The sequence below is a fragment of the Scyliorhinus canicula genome, chromosome 2 (genome assembly GCF_902713615.1).
Source record: "Scyliorhinus canicula chromosome 2, sScyCan1.1, whole genome shotgun sequence".
NCBI classification, from domain to species: domain Eukaryota; kingdom Metazoa; phylum Chordata; class Chondrichthyes; order Carcharhiniformes; family Scyliorhinidae; genus Scyliorhinus; species Scyliorhinus canicula.
Genome location: NC_052147.1, coordinates 281591237 through 281605328, shown reverse-complemented (window position 1 = coordinate 281605328; position 14092 = coordinate 281591237). Strand labels below are relative to the sequence as shown.

Genomic DNA, 14092 nt, shown 5'->3' with positions numbered 1-14092 from the left:
ACATTCTCCCCGTGTCTGCGTGGGTTTCACCCCCACAACCCAAAGATGTGCAGGGTAGGTGGATTGGCCACACTAAATTGCCCCTTAATTGGAAAAAAAATTAATGGGTAGTCTAAATTAATAAAAAGATTTTTAAAAATAATAATAATTTAGTTCATTCCACGCGATATCGCGATAGGTAGGCAGCATGGTAGCATTGTGGTTAGCACAATTGCTTTACAGCTCCAGGGTCCCAGGTTCCATTCCGGCTTGGGTCACTGTGTGTGTGGAGTCTGCACATCCTCCCCGTGTCTGCGTGGGTTTCCTCCGGGTGCTCCGGTTTCCTCCCACAGTCCAAAGATGTGCAGGTTAGGTGGATTGACCATGAAAAATTGCCCTTAGTGTCCAAAATTGCCCTTAGTGTTGGGTAGGGTTACTGGGTTATGGGGTGTTGACCGTGGGTAGGGTGCTCTTTCCAAGAGCCGGTGCAGACTCGATGAGCCGAATGGCCTCCTCCTGCACTGTAAATTCTATGAAATCTATGAAATCAAGAAACGGTGAAGGTACTAGACACTGCAGAGACTACAGGCCCTGTAACATTCCAGCAATAGTACCGAAGATTTATGCTCCAGAACTTGTCGTACTGCTAGCCACATTGTTCTAGTACAGCTACAAATCTGGCATCTACCCAACAGGATGCAAAATTGCCCAGCTAAGTCTTGTCCATAAAAAGCAGGAGTTATATTTTTGTTTGTTGCCGCTAAGACAAAAGGTATGGAGGTGCCCACGCTTTGGATTCTTGTAAAACACGATGAGAGGCTCACACAATCGGATGGTGATCTGGCCAACGCCCTGCCCAGACACTCTGCTGACGCCACCACACATCACATGACACAGAACCAGCGAGAATGTATTCCCAGACACATAACAGCCACTTCCTGCTCCATCAGTCTACTCTCGATCATCAGCAAAGTGATGGGTGGGGTCGACGACATCCTGACCAGAAACTGAACTGGACCAGCCAGATCAATACTGTAGCTGCCAGGGCGGGTCAGAGGCTGGGAGTTCCACGGCAAGTAACTCACTCCTCCAGACTCCCCAAATCTGTCTGCCTCCCACAAGGCATGTGACAGGAGTGTAATGGAATACTCTCTACTTGCCTGGATGAGTGCAGCTCCAACAACACTCAAGAAGATTGGCACCCTGTCTACAAATGTTCATTCCCTCCACCTCGATGCACAATGGCAACAGTGTGCCCCATCGACAAGATGCACTGCAACAACTTGTTATGATCATGGACCAGACTCAAGTGTTATGATCCAGTTAAGGACCAGTAATGTTTCAAAGTAGACACATGTGAAGAGAATAAAGGCACAAAATTCCAAGGTTTCCAAAATAAAGTATTGTACAAGGTCAGAAATATAAAGCAATCTACAATATCTATGTTTTGCTAATCAGAGTTGATCATAGAATCCCTACAGTACAGAAAGAAGGAGGCCGTTCAGCCCAACGCGACCCCGAGAGACCCGCCCAGCGACCCGACCCAGAGAGGCCCGCCCAGCGACCCGACCCAGAGAGGCCCGCCCAGCAACCCGACCTACCTGGTGATGGAAGAAAGAAAAATCCACATGGAGGCCCCACCGTGCCGACTTCAAGATCCAACCCTGGGAGCGCCCAGGGAGGGAACAGACCATGGGACCTAGCCCAATCTGCCCCAGGAAGCCCCTGCCCACGACCCAGGACCCCAAAAACAACGGAGACCGCGCGCGAGGACCCGAACACGCTACAAGGTATTCCCGCGCCCGCAGAACGCCGGGACCCATCCGGATCGCACACCCACCCCCCTAGCAACCCCGCTACCTCAACCAGCGCCTGGGACCCTGCCAGACGTGACCCCAGAAATGTAAACAGCGCCCTGGACCCCGGCAGACACAACCACCTCCCTTCCACAAGGGCTGACGTCTCCCATCGGATCCCAGGATCATCCAGCAGCAGCCGCCGACCGAGAAAGCGAGGGAAACGCAGCGGTCGGCAGGTTATGAAATGAAAATCGCTTATTGTCACGAGTAGGCTGCAAATGAAGTTACTGTGAAAAGCCCCTAGTCACCACATTCCGGCGCCTGTTCGGGGAGGCTGGTACGGGACCCATGCCTTGTGGGTGGCAGACAGATTTGGGGAGTCTGGAGGAGTGAGTTACTTGCCGTGGAACTCCCAGCCTCTGACCCGCCCTGGCAGCTACAGTATTTATCTGGCTGGTTAGACTGAAGCAACGCGGTTTCAAGACCCCTCTCCCCAGCATACTCCTGGCAAACGTCCAAGCGATTGAAAACAAGCTGGATGAACTTAACGCCAGACTTACCTCTCAGAGGGACGTAAGAGACTGCTGTGTGCTCTGTTTCACAGAGACATGGCTCACCCCCGCCTCACTGGACTGTGCCATACAACCTGAAGACTTCTCTATTCACAGGGCGGACCGCACGGCATCTTCAGGCAAAGCGAAGGGTGGAGGGGTTTGTCTCCTCATCAACTCCTCCTGGAGCTTGGATGTGGTGACCCTGGCGACCTACTGCTCCCCAGACCTGGAATACTTGACCGTAAAGTGCCGCCCATACTATCTTCCACGTGAGTTCACTTCAGCCATTATCACAGCGGTCTACATCCCACCCCAGACAGAAGTGAGGAAGGCGCTGGATGAACTGTACAGTTATAGACAACTATGAAACAGAACACCCGGAGGTCTTGTTCATTGTGGCCGGAGACTTCAACAAAGCCAACCTCAAGAGTGTACTGCCAAAATTCTACCAGCACATCTCCTGTCCCACCAGGGGCGACAACACTCTTGACCACTGCTACTCAAAAATCAAGGGCGCCTACCGTTCCATCCCCCGACTGCACTTTGTGAAATCAGACCATAAGACTGTGCTCCTTCTCCCGGCTTGCAAGCAGAAACTCAAGCGGGAGAATCCAGCTAAGAAGGTTGTGCAGTGCTGGTCCGAGGAGACAGAAGAGCTCTTACGTGACTGCTTAGAGACAGTGGATTGGTCCATATTTAAGAACTCAGCGACTAACTTAAATGAGTATGCCACCACCGTCACAGACTTCGTCAGCAAATGTGTGGACGACTGCGTGCCAAAGAAAGCAGTACGTACGTTCCCCAACCGGAAACCATGGCTCAACCGCGAGATTGACTCCCTACTGAAGGACAGATCTGAGGCGTTCAAGGCAGACGACCCTGTCCTATACAAGAAATCCAGGTACGACCTCCGCAAAGCCATCCGAGATGCCAAGAGAGAATATCAAACTAAGCTAGAGTCACAGAGACTCTCGGCGGTTTTGGCAAGGACTAAACAACATAACGGGCTACAAAGCAAAGCCAAGCAGTATCTCGGGCAGCAGCGCACCCCTCCCCGATGAACTTAATGCATTCTATGCTCGGTTTGAGCAGGTAACCAACAATCCACTGTCGAGTGCCCCAGCAGCCCATAATTCACCCATACCCACCATCACAGTTTCCGAAGTCAGATCGGCCTTCCTGAAAGTGAACCCACGGAAGGCGATGGGCCCGGACGGGATCCCTGGTCGTGCACTCAGAGCCTGCGCATACCAGCTGGCAGAGGTATTCACAGACATCTTTAACCTATCCCTACTCCACTGCGAGGTCCCCACCTGCTTCAAGAAGACCACCATCATACCGGTACCAAAGAACAACCAGGCAACTTGCCTCAATGACTACCGCCCGGTGGCCCTGACGGTCCACATCAGACGCCATCTCCCTGGCCCTACACTCATCCCTGGAGCATCTCGAAAACAAGGACTCCTACATCAGACTCCTATTTATTGACTACAGCTCCGCCTTCAACACCATAAACCCAGCCAAGCTCATATCAAAGCTCCAAAACCTAGGACTTGGCTCTCCACTCTGCAACTGGATCCTTGACTTTCTGACCAACAGACCACAATCAGTAAGAATGAACAACAACACCTCCTCCACAATAGTCCTCAATACCGGTGCTCCGCAAGGCTGCGTACTTAGCCCCCTACTCTACTCCCTGTACACACATGACTGCATGGCAAAACTTGGTTCCAACTCCATCTACAAGTTTGCTGACGGTACAACCATAGTGGGCCGGATCTCGAATAACGACGAGTCCGAATACAGGAGGGAGATAGAGAACCTAGTGGAGTGGTGTAACGACAACAATCTCTCCCTCAATGCCAGCAAAACTAAAGAGCTGGTCATCGGCTTCAGGAAGCAAAGTACTGTACACACCCCTGTCAGCATCAACGGAGCCAAGGTGGAGATGGTTAGCAGTTTCAAATTCCATGGGGTGCACATCACCAAAAATCTATCCTGGTCCACTCACGTCGACGCTATCACCAAGAAAGCACAACAGCGCCTATACTTCCTCAGGAAACTAAGGAAATTCGGCATGTCCACATTAACCCTTACCAACTTTTACAGATGCACTATAGAAAGCATCCTATCGGGCTGCATCACAGCCTGGGTATGGCAACTGCTCGGCCCAGGACCGCAAGGAACTTCAGAGAGTCGTGACTACCGCCCAGTCCATCACACGAACCTGCCTCCCATCCATGGACTCCATCTACACCTCCCGCTGCCGGGGGAAAGCGGGCAGCATAATCAAGGATCCCTCCCACCCGGCTTACTCACTTTTCCAACTTTTTCCATCGGGCAGGAGATTCAGAAGTCTGAGAACACGCACGAACAGACTCAAAAACAGCTTCTTCCCCGCTGTTACCAGACGCCTAAATGACCCTCTTGTTGACTGACCTCATTAACACTACACCCTGTATGCTTCAACCGATGCCAATGCTTGTGTAGTTACATTGTATATCTTGTGTTGCCCTATTATGAATTCTCATGTATTTTCTTGAATTTTGTTTAATTCCCTTTTCTTCCATGTACTGAATGATCTGTTGAGCTGCTTGCAGAAAAATACTTTTCACTGTACCTCGGTACACGTGCCAATAAACAAATCCAATCCAATCCATCGAGTCTGGACCGACCCTCTGAAGGAACATACCACCTAGGCCCATGCCCCCCACCCTATCCCCACACTCTTTTGGACACTAAGGGTCAATTTAGCATGGCCAATCCACCTTACCTGTGAAGTGTTGGCTAGTGTAGACTTGAGAGATGAACCGATACTTCCAACACTGATGAAGGTTCAACTCAATTTTATTAACTGCTTCTAACTAACTAACACACGATGACTGTGGGTCTAAATGTTGCTAACTTAAACTAGAGACCTAAGCCTTGTCCGAACCAGTTGATTCTCTCAGCACGTGGTGTGAGTCCGTGCTGGGCTGGATGAGTTCCTGTTACACTGAGAGGCAGCACCCAGAATGAGCGGGAACCGTGGTGCCCTCTGCCTTTATAGTGTGTGTATTCTAACTGGTGATTGGCTGCAGTGTTTGTACATGTTGATTGGTCCCTGTGTGTGTCCATCAGTGTGTGTCTGCACCATGATATACTGGTGTATATTATGACAACCTGCACATTGGGGGACTGTGGGAGGAAACCCACACAGACGCGGGAAGAACGTGCAAAGTTCACACAGTCAGGGCAGCACAGTGGCGCAGTGGTTAGCACTGCAGCCTCACGGCGCTGAGGTCCCAAGTTCGATCCCGGCTCTGGGTCACTGTCCGTGTGGAGTTTGCACATTCTCCCCGTGTTTGCGTGGGTTTCACCCCCACAACCCAAAGATGTGCTGGGTAGGTGGATTGGCCACGCTAAATTGCCCCTTAATTGGAAACAATGAATTGGGTACTCTAAATTTAAAAAAAAGTTCACAGACAGTCACCCAAAGCTGGAATTGAACCCAGGGCCCTGGCGCTGTGAGGCAGCAGTACTAACCACTGTCACCTTGTCTGCCGCCTGTGTGATATGATATAAATGTGGATTAACAGGGAAATTGTGGTGTAATACCCACATCACATATTGAATATCAAATGCGACCAAGACAGATGGAATGGAAATGGAAATTGCTTATTGTCACGATTAGACTTCAATGAAGTTACTGTGAAAAGTCCCTAGTCGCCACATTCCGGCGCCTGTTCGGAGAGGCTGTTACGGGAATCGAACCCGCGCTGCTGGCCTGCCATGGTCTACTTTCAAAGCCAGCAATTTAGCCCAGTGTGCTATGTGTGCCCGGAAGATCCGACAGATCTTCCAGTGACCCTCCCAGATGTCAGTAAATGCCGTGAGTTGTCCAATCTCAGTGAAACTCTGTCCCTCTTAAAAGGGACTCCAGTCTTCACATTCGAAGATCTCACCTTGGAATATTCTCTCCAAAAGTCACTGCGGCTTGGTCTGCCTCATTGGCAGCTCTCCTCACAGGGTTTCAAGATCATCTCCTGAGCCTTGGTCCCTCAGACTGCCTTCTAGCACCAACTTGCAAGCCCAATATCAGCTCTTCAGCCACACTGAGCACAATACTAGGGGGCTTTCTTTGCCCCAATGATCCACAGCGGGGAGCCACCAACCCCCTATTGCCCTCTGAGATCTCCAGTGCTTCTTCCAAGCCCTCACCACTTTAAGGCTGCCAACTATATACTGTTTGGAGTCTTTTAGAACATAGAACATTACAGTGCAGTAAGGGCCCTTCGGCCCTCGATGTTGCGCCGACCTGTGAAACCATCTGAAGCCTATCTGACCTACACTATTTCATTTTCATCCATAGGTCTATCCAGCGACCACTTACATGCCCTTAAAGTTGGCGAGTCTACTACTGTTGCAGGCAGGGCATTCCATACCCCTACTACTCTCTGAGTAAAGAAACTGCCTCTGACATCTGTCCTATATCTACCACCCCTCAATTTAAAGCTATGTCCCCTCGTGTTGGTCATCACCATCCGAGGAAAAAGACTCTCACTGTCCACCCTATCTAACCCTCTGACTATCTTATATGTCTCTATTAAGTCACCTCTCAGCCTTCTCCTCTCTAACGAAAACAACCTCAAGTCCCTGAGCCTTTCCTCGTAAGACCTTCCCTCCATACCAGGCAACATCCTAGTAAATCTCCTCTGACCCCTTTCCAAAGCTTCCACATCCTTCCTATAATGTGGTGACCAGAACTGCACGCAGTACTCCAGGAGCGGCCGCACCAGAGTTATGTACAGCTGCAGCATGACCTTGTAGCTCCGAAACTCAATCCCCCTACTGATAAAGGCTAGCACACCATATGCCTTCTTAACAGCCCTATTAACCTGGGTGGCAACTTTATGGGATTTATGTACCTGGATGCCAAGATCTCTCTGTTCATCTACACTACCAAGAATCTTGCCATTAGCCCAGTACTCTGCATTCCTGTTACTCCTTCCAAAGTGAACCACCTCACACTTTTCTGCATTAAACTCCATCTGCCACCTCTCAGCCCAGCTCTGCAGCTTATCTATGTCCCTCTGTATCCTATAACATCCTTCAGCACTATCCACAACTCCACCGACCTTCGTGTCATCTGCAAATTTACTAACCCATCCTTCTACACCCTCTTCCAGGTCATTTATAAAAATGACAAACAGCAGTGGCCCCAAAACAGATCCTTGCGGTACACCACTAGTAACTGAACTCCAGGATGAACATTTGCCATCAACCACCACCCTCTGTCTTCTTTCAGCTAGCCAATTACTGATCCAAACCGCTAAATCACCTTCAATCCCATACTTCCTTATTTTCTGCAATAGCCTACCGTGGGGAACCTTATCAAACGCCTTACTGAAATCCATATACACCACATCAACCGCTTTACCCTCATCCACCTGTTTGATCACCTTCTCAAAAAACTCAATAAGGTTTGTGAGGCATGACCTACCCTTCACAAAACCGTGTTGACTATCGCTAATCAACTTGTTCTTTTCAAGATGATTATAAACCCTATCTCTTATAACCTTTTCCAACATTTTACCCACAACCGAAGTAAGGCTCACAGGTCTATAATTACCAGGGTTGTCTCTACTCCCCTTCTTGAACAAGGGGACAACATTTGCTATCCTCCAGTCTTCCGGCACTATTCCTGTCGACAAAGACGACATAAAGATCAAGGACAAAGGCTCTGCAATCTCCTCCCTGGCTTCCCAGAGAATCCTAGGATAAATCCCATCTGGCCCAGGGGACTTATCTATTTTGACATTTTCTAAAATTGCTAACACCTCCTCCTTTTGAACCTCAATTCCATCTAGCCTGGTCAACTGAACCTGAGTGTTCTCCTCGACAACATTGTCTTTCTCCAGTGTAAACACTGACGAAAAATATCCATTTAACGCTTCCCCTATCTCCTCTGATTCCACACACAACTTTCCACTACTATCCTTGATTGGCCCTAATCTTACTCGAGTCATTCTTTTGTTCCTGATATACCTATAGAAAGCCTTAGGGTTTTCCTTGATCCTATCCGCCAACGACTTTTCGTGTCCTCTCCTCGCTCTTCTTAACTCTCCCTTTAGGTCCTTCCTGGCTAACTTGTAACTCTCAAGTGCCCTAACTGCGCCTTCATGTCTCATCCTAACATAAGCCTTCTTCTTCCTCTTGACAAGTGCTTCAACTTCCTTAGTAAACCACGGTTCCCTTGCTCGACAACTTCCCCCCTGCCTGACAGGTACATACTTATCAAGGACACGCAGTAGCTGTTCCTTGAAAAAGCTCCACATTTCGATTGTACCCATCCCCTGCAGTTTCCTTCCCCATCCTATACATCCTAAATCTTTTACTCAGCTCCTCTTCCTGTGGTTCCTACCAGCCCTCTTTCTCTGGGACCTCACCGTGTCCCCTGCTTGGGACCCTTCTCCCGTGTGGAGCCCCGCTCCTCGGCCACATGATGGGGGAGGCGTTTTGTGCCTTTAACCCCCTCTCTTCACGCAGACACACTGGGCCCTTATCCTCAACTCGAAGAGCTCCAAACGCCAGACTGCGCGTGCACAGAATCTCTGAGGGTATGCGGAGACCTGCAGTTCCTGGCCCTTGCTCAGCAGTGAGGTACGTTTGGACCTCGTGACAAAATCACCAAGGCTCCTTCAGTGGCTCTTCCCAAACCGCCGATGGCTACCAACTAGGACCGCAGAGGCGTGGAGACACCATCGACTGTGCAAGTTCCCCTCCAAGCCACTCATCATCCTGACCTGGAACCAAATCACCCCTTCACTGTCGCGGGGGCAAAATCCTGGAACTTCCTCCCTAACAGCACTGTGGGTGTACCTACAGCACACAGACACTAGCGGCTCACAAAGGCAGCCCACCACCCGCCTTCTCATGGGCAATTAGAGGTGCGTAATAAATGCTGATTTAACCATAACCCCATGAATTAATAAATGAAAGAAAAGAATGGACAATAATGGTGGGGATTGTTGACAATCTGAGCCCTCGCTGATGTTGTGTTTCTGTCACTTCTTTTCTCCAGGTCTCTCCGTGGTTATGAGTCGGGCTCTCCAGTTGATTCCAATGCCAGTTTTGTTTGGAATCTTCCTGTACATGGGCGTGACATCGCTAACAGGAATCCAGCTGTATGAACGCCTGCTGCTGATTTTCATCCCGCCCAAACACCACCCAGATCACATCTACGTGACAAAAGTGAGTGGCTTTCTTTATACTTGTTTCCCGAGTTTGCTCTCCTCCCCTCGACGGCGCGCACTCCAACATTGGGTTATAAGATTGTTACTTTGCCGTGGCCACAGCTGGTGGTTGCTGGCAGGATGTTCAACTGCGGGAAACCAATCTCAGCCTCACCCAATGACTCCCCCCCACTTTACAGCAGAGATCAGGAGCAGTTGCATTTTGGTCTTCCCATCCAAGGAAGAATGGGCTGGATTCTCCCAAAATGGGACGCTGGGGTTTTACTCCTGAGATTCCTGGAAAAAAGATCAGCTAATTGAATGCCCTGCAGGGGGCTAGCAAGGACCCGGAGTGATTCTCGCAGCTTTAGCTGCGGATACAGGCACCCGGTTCGGACTCCGGGCATGCGCAATGCTGCTGTCTCCAGCGGCCGTGCCGAGCTCCGTGGCGGACTCAAGCCGTCAGTCACAAAAATTAGACCCCCCCCCCGCCCCCCCCCCCGATCAGCCACGTGTCCGAGCATCTAACCGTGCGGATCTAACCCCCGGCCCATCCCCCCACCAGGGTCCGCAGCATCCCGAGCGCCGATAGGTGGTCAGTTCCACGCCATCAGGAACTCGGCCAGTCGGGAGCGGAGGATTGCTGGGCTGGCCTCTGTCAATGGGCCTCCAGCCGCACGGCGTACTCCGCGATCACCCCGATTCTGGGGTCCCGGAGACTTGCCGGACCGCCAGCGGGCCCGATTTCAGCATGAAAGTGGATCCCCCCCCCCCCCCCCCCCCCCCCCTTGGCGCAGGGCTGCGGAGAATCCAGCCCAATGTTGTTGTAAAGGAAGCGGTACAGTGAAGGTTCGCTGGATTGTTTCCTGGGATGAAGAAATTGGGTCCATATTCTCCAGAGCTTGGAAGAATGAGAGGTGATCTCGTTGTAGCATACAAGATTCTGAAGGGGCTTGAAAGGGCAGGGTCAGACGCTGGGAGCTGGTTCCTGTTAGTTAAGGAACCTAAAACACAGGGAGGCACAGTCTCGGGGTAATTTAGCCCTTCAATTAAGAGAAATTTCTTCACTAAAAAAGCTGTAAATATTTGGAATTCTGTACACCAGAGAGTTTCAGATGTTCCACCGTTGAATATATTTAAGGTTAGGACAGACAGGGGTTTGGTCTATCAGAGAATCGAGGGAGTGGCTGGGAAAGTGGAGTTGAAGCCGAGGAACGTATTGAGTGGTGGTAGCAGGCGGGAATTGATCATGTTGTCTACTTTTGCTTCTATTTCTCATGATCCCTCACTCATTTTCCTCCCTTCTGTAACCCAGGACATGGAGGCAGTTCCAATCAGCACAAATCGGGAATCAAACCTGGGGTCATGTGCCACAGCTCTTAAGAGTTTTGTACAACTGTGGCGTAACATCTACCCCTTTGTATTCTTGAACCCTTTTGAGATAAAGACCAAAATTCCATAAGAACATGGCATCAGAGGGAAATCATCCAACTCCACCAACCCATCCAACCATTCAGTAAGGTTATGGCTGATCTGAGCTATAACTCCACCTACCTTTGTCCATCGTCCCTTATCAAGCTCAGATTTAAAATTAACAATTGATTGAGCATCGATTGCCATTTGCGGAAGAGATTTCCAAACTCTGCGACCCTCTGTGTGCAGAAGCGATTCCTAATTTCACTCCTGAAATGTCTGGCTCGAATATTTAGACTGCGCTGTCTAGTCTCAGTTTCCCCAAAGAGTGGAAACATTATCTGGCTGTCTGCCCTATTTACCTTTAAATTGTTTCTTCTCCAATCCGATATCCTTTAGTGACGTCCCCACTTTGGTATGATCATGGACCAGACCCTCAGGTTTTTGGTATGCTGCCCCTCCCCTTGATTAATGAATGTATTGTTATGGGAGAGGTGTTTTCAGAACCCCAAAATGTATCATGGAGTTCAACCAACCCCCACTTTAATGTATTGTTGCTTTTGAAGCACACGGCTTGTTCTCCAGGTGTGGTATTACAATTATGGGCACGTGGGTTTTTAAACACAAAACAATGTTTATTCCATGAATTCAACTTAACCTTTTAACACCCCTTACTTCAAAGATAACTCGCAAAATAATACAACACTAAATAATCCCTCAAAATGTTCCTTCAAACCTCCAAAAGGCTTAACACCTTTAAACAGAAACACATCAGGTTAAAGACATTACTATTATGAGTTTAAATCACCCAAATGATTCAGAGATATTCTTTCCTGGCAGAGATCACAGCAGATCCAGCTCACTGCAAACACAGACGCACCCAAGCTCTTTTCCTCAAAACTGAAACCTAAACACTGCAAAATGGCTGAGCTAAAAACCCAGCTCCACCTACACTCTGACATCACTTCAGTAATATGAGCTGCTCCATTTCTTAAAGGTACATTGCTTAAACATCCATTTGTTAAAGGTACTCTCACATGACAGTATTGTCACATGTACCGAAGTACAGTGAAAAGTACTTTGCTGCGGCCAAGGTGACGTACACAGTACATGCATAGTAGACAAAAGATTAATCGACAAAGTACATTGCCAAATGGTACATCAACAAATAGTGATTGTTGATGAATGTTGACAGTATGGAACAGGGGCCAAACATAGCAACTATATGAGCAAGAGCAGCATAGGGCATCATTTCATAGAATTTACAGTGCAGAAGGAGGCCATTCGGTCCATCGAGTCTGCACCGGCTCTTGGAAAGAGCACCCTACCCAAGCCCACTCCTCCACCCTATCCCCACAACCCAGTAACCCCACCCAACACTAAGGACAATTTTGGACACTAAGGGCAATTTAGCATGGCCAATCCGTCTAACCTGCACATCTTTGGACTGTGGGAGGAAATCGGAGCACCCGGAGGAAACCCACGCACACACGGGGAGAAGGTGCAGACTCCGCACAGACAGTGACCCAAGCCGGGAATCGAACCTGGGACCCTGGAGCTGTGAAGCAATTGTGCTAACCACAATGCTACCGTGCTGCCCGTCATGAATAGTGTTTTTACAGTGAACAGATTAATCCAAGGGAGAGTCGTTGAGGAATCTAGTAGCTGTGGGGAAGAAGCTGTTCCTATGTCTGGATGTGCAGGTCTTCAAACTTCTGTATCTTATGCCTGATGGAAGGGTCTGGGTTTGGATTTGGGTGTGTTAATTGTCACGTGTACTGAGCTACAGTGAAAAGTATTTTTCTGCGAGCAGCTCAAACAGACCATTTAGTACATGAAAAGAAAATACGTAATGGGGCAACACAAAGTACACATTGTAAATACCTAGACACCGGCATCGGGTGAAGCATGCATCAGTGTAGTATTAATCAGGCCAGTCCATCAGAGAGTCGTTTAGGAGTCTGGTAACAGTGGAGAAGAGGGCAAAGCCTGGGGGTGAGGGGGTATCTGACAATGCTGTCTGCCTTCCTGAGGCAGCGGGAGATGTAGACAGAGGCAATGGGAGGGTGGCAAGCTGGTGTGATGATTTTGGGCTGAGTTCACCACACTCTGCAGTTTCTTGCGTACTTGGGCCGAGCAGTTGCCATACCAGGCTGTGATGCAGCCGGATAGGATGCTCTCTATGGCACATCGTAGAAGTTTGTGAGAGTCGATGCAGACACGCCGAAGTTGTGACGAAAGGTCACAACTGACATGTCACATAAGCTACTTACATAATTCTTCTTGAATCAAGGTTACTTTATTCGGATCAAATGTGTCACAGTTATGCAGTTAATTATTGTCATACTTAACCCTTGATAAAAACCTGTCACACAGACTTTAACTCCGTAAATGATAAATGTTAGGGGCAGCACGGTAGCATGGTGGTTAGCATAAATGCTTCACAGCTCCAGGGTCCCAGGTTCGATTCCCGGCTGGGTCACTCTCTGTGCGGAGTCTGTACGTCCTCCCCGTGTCTGCGTGGGTTTCCTCCGGGTGCTCCGGTTTCCTCCCACAGTCCAAAGATGTGCGGGTTAGGTGGATTGGCCATGCTAAATTGCCCGTAGTGTCCTAATAGTAAGGTTAAGGGGGGGAGTTGTTGGGTTACGGGTATAGGGTGGATACGTGGGTTTGAGTAGGGTGATCATTGCTCGGCACAATGATCACAATGTGCTGTACTGTTCTATGTTCTATGGGCGCAATTCTCCGCACTTACGACGGTGCGGAGAATAGCGGGGGTCGTAAATTTTTACGGCCACGCTAGTCCGACGCCCTCCCGCTATTCTCCCCCCACGCCCGACTCCCGACACGAATCGCTGCCGCCGTTTTTTTACGGCAAGCAGCGATTCACAGCTGGCCGATGGGCCGAATTCCAAGCCCTTTACGGCCGTTTTTACGAACGGCAAACACACCTGGTCTGGCCGTTCATAAAAACGGCCGTAAAGTCCCGATCTTGGCAACCATGGCACCGATTGGCACGGCAGTACCACGGCCGTGCCAAGGGTGCCATGGGCCCGCGATCGGGTCCGATTCCCACTGTATCACTTCGCGGGGCGGCTGAGGGGCATCCCGGCCCACGCATGCGCGGGTTTCG

The 14092-nt window shown here is 49.7% G+C and overlaps 1 protein-coding gene across 4 annotated transcripts in view; it reads left to right on the top strand.

The window, feature by feature from the left end:
• slc4a3 (solute carrier family 4 member 3) overlaps positions 1-14092 on the top strand; it is a 176938-nt gene that overhangs the window by 142236 nt on the left and 20610 nt on the right. For all 4 annotated transcript variants that reach the window (XR_005459828.1, XM_038790157.1, XM_038790158.1 and 1 more), the window contains one exon: positions 9396-9565. Coding sequence is in view for 3 of the 4 variants with exons in the window: in XM_038790157.1 (XP_038646085.1) it covers positions 9396-9565 (170 nt within the window). In the remaining variant the exon portion in view is untranslated. The remainder of the gene's footprint in view (positions 1-9395; positions 9566-14092) is intronic.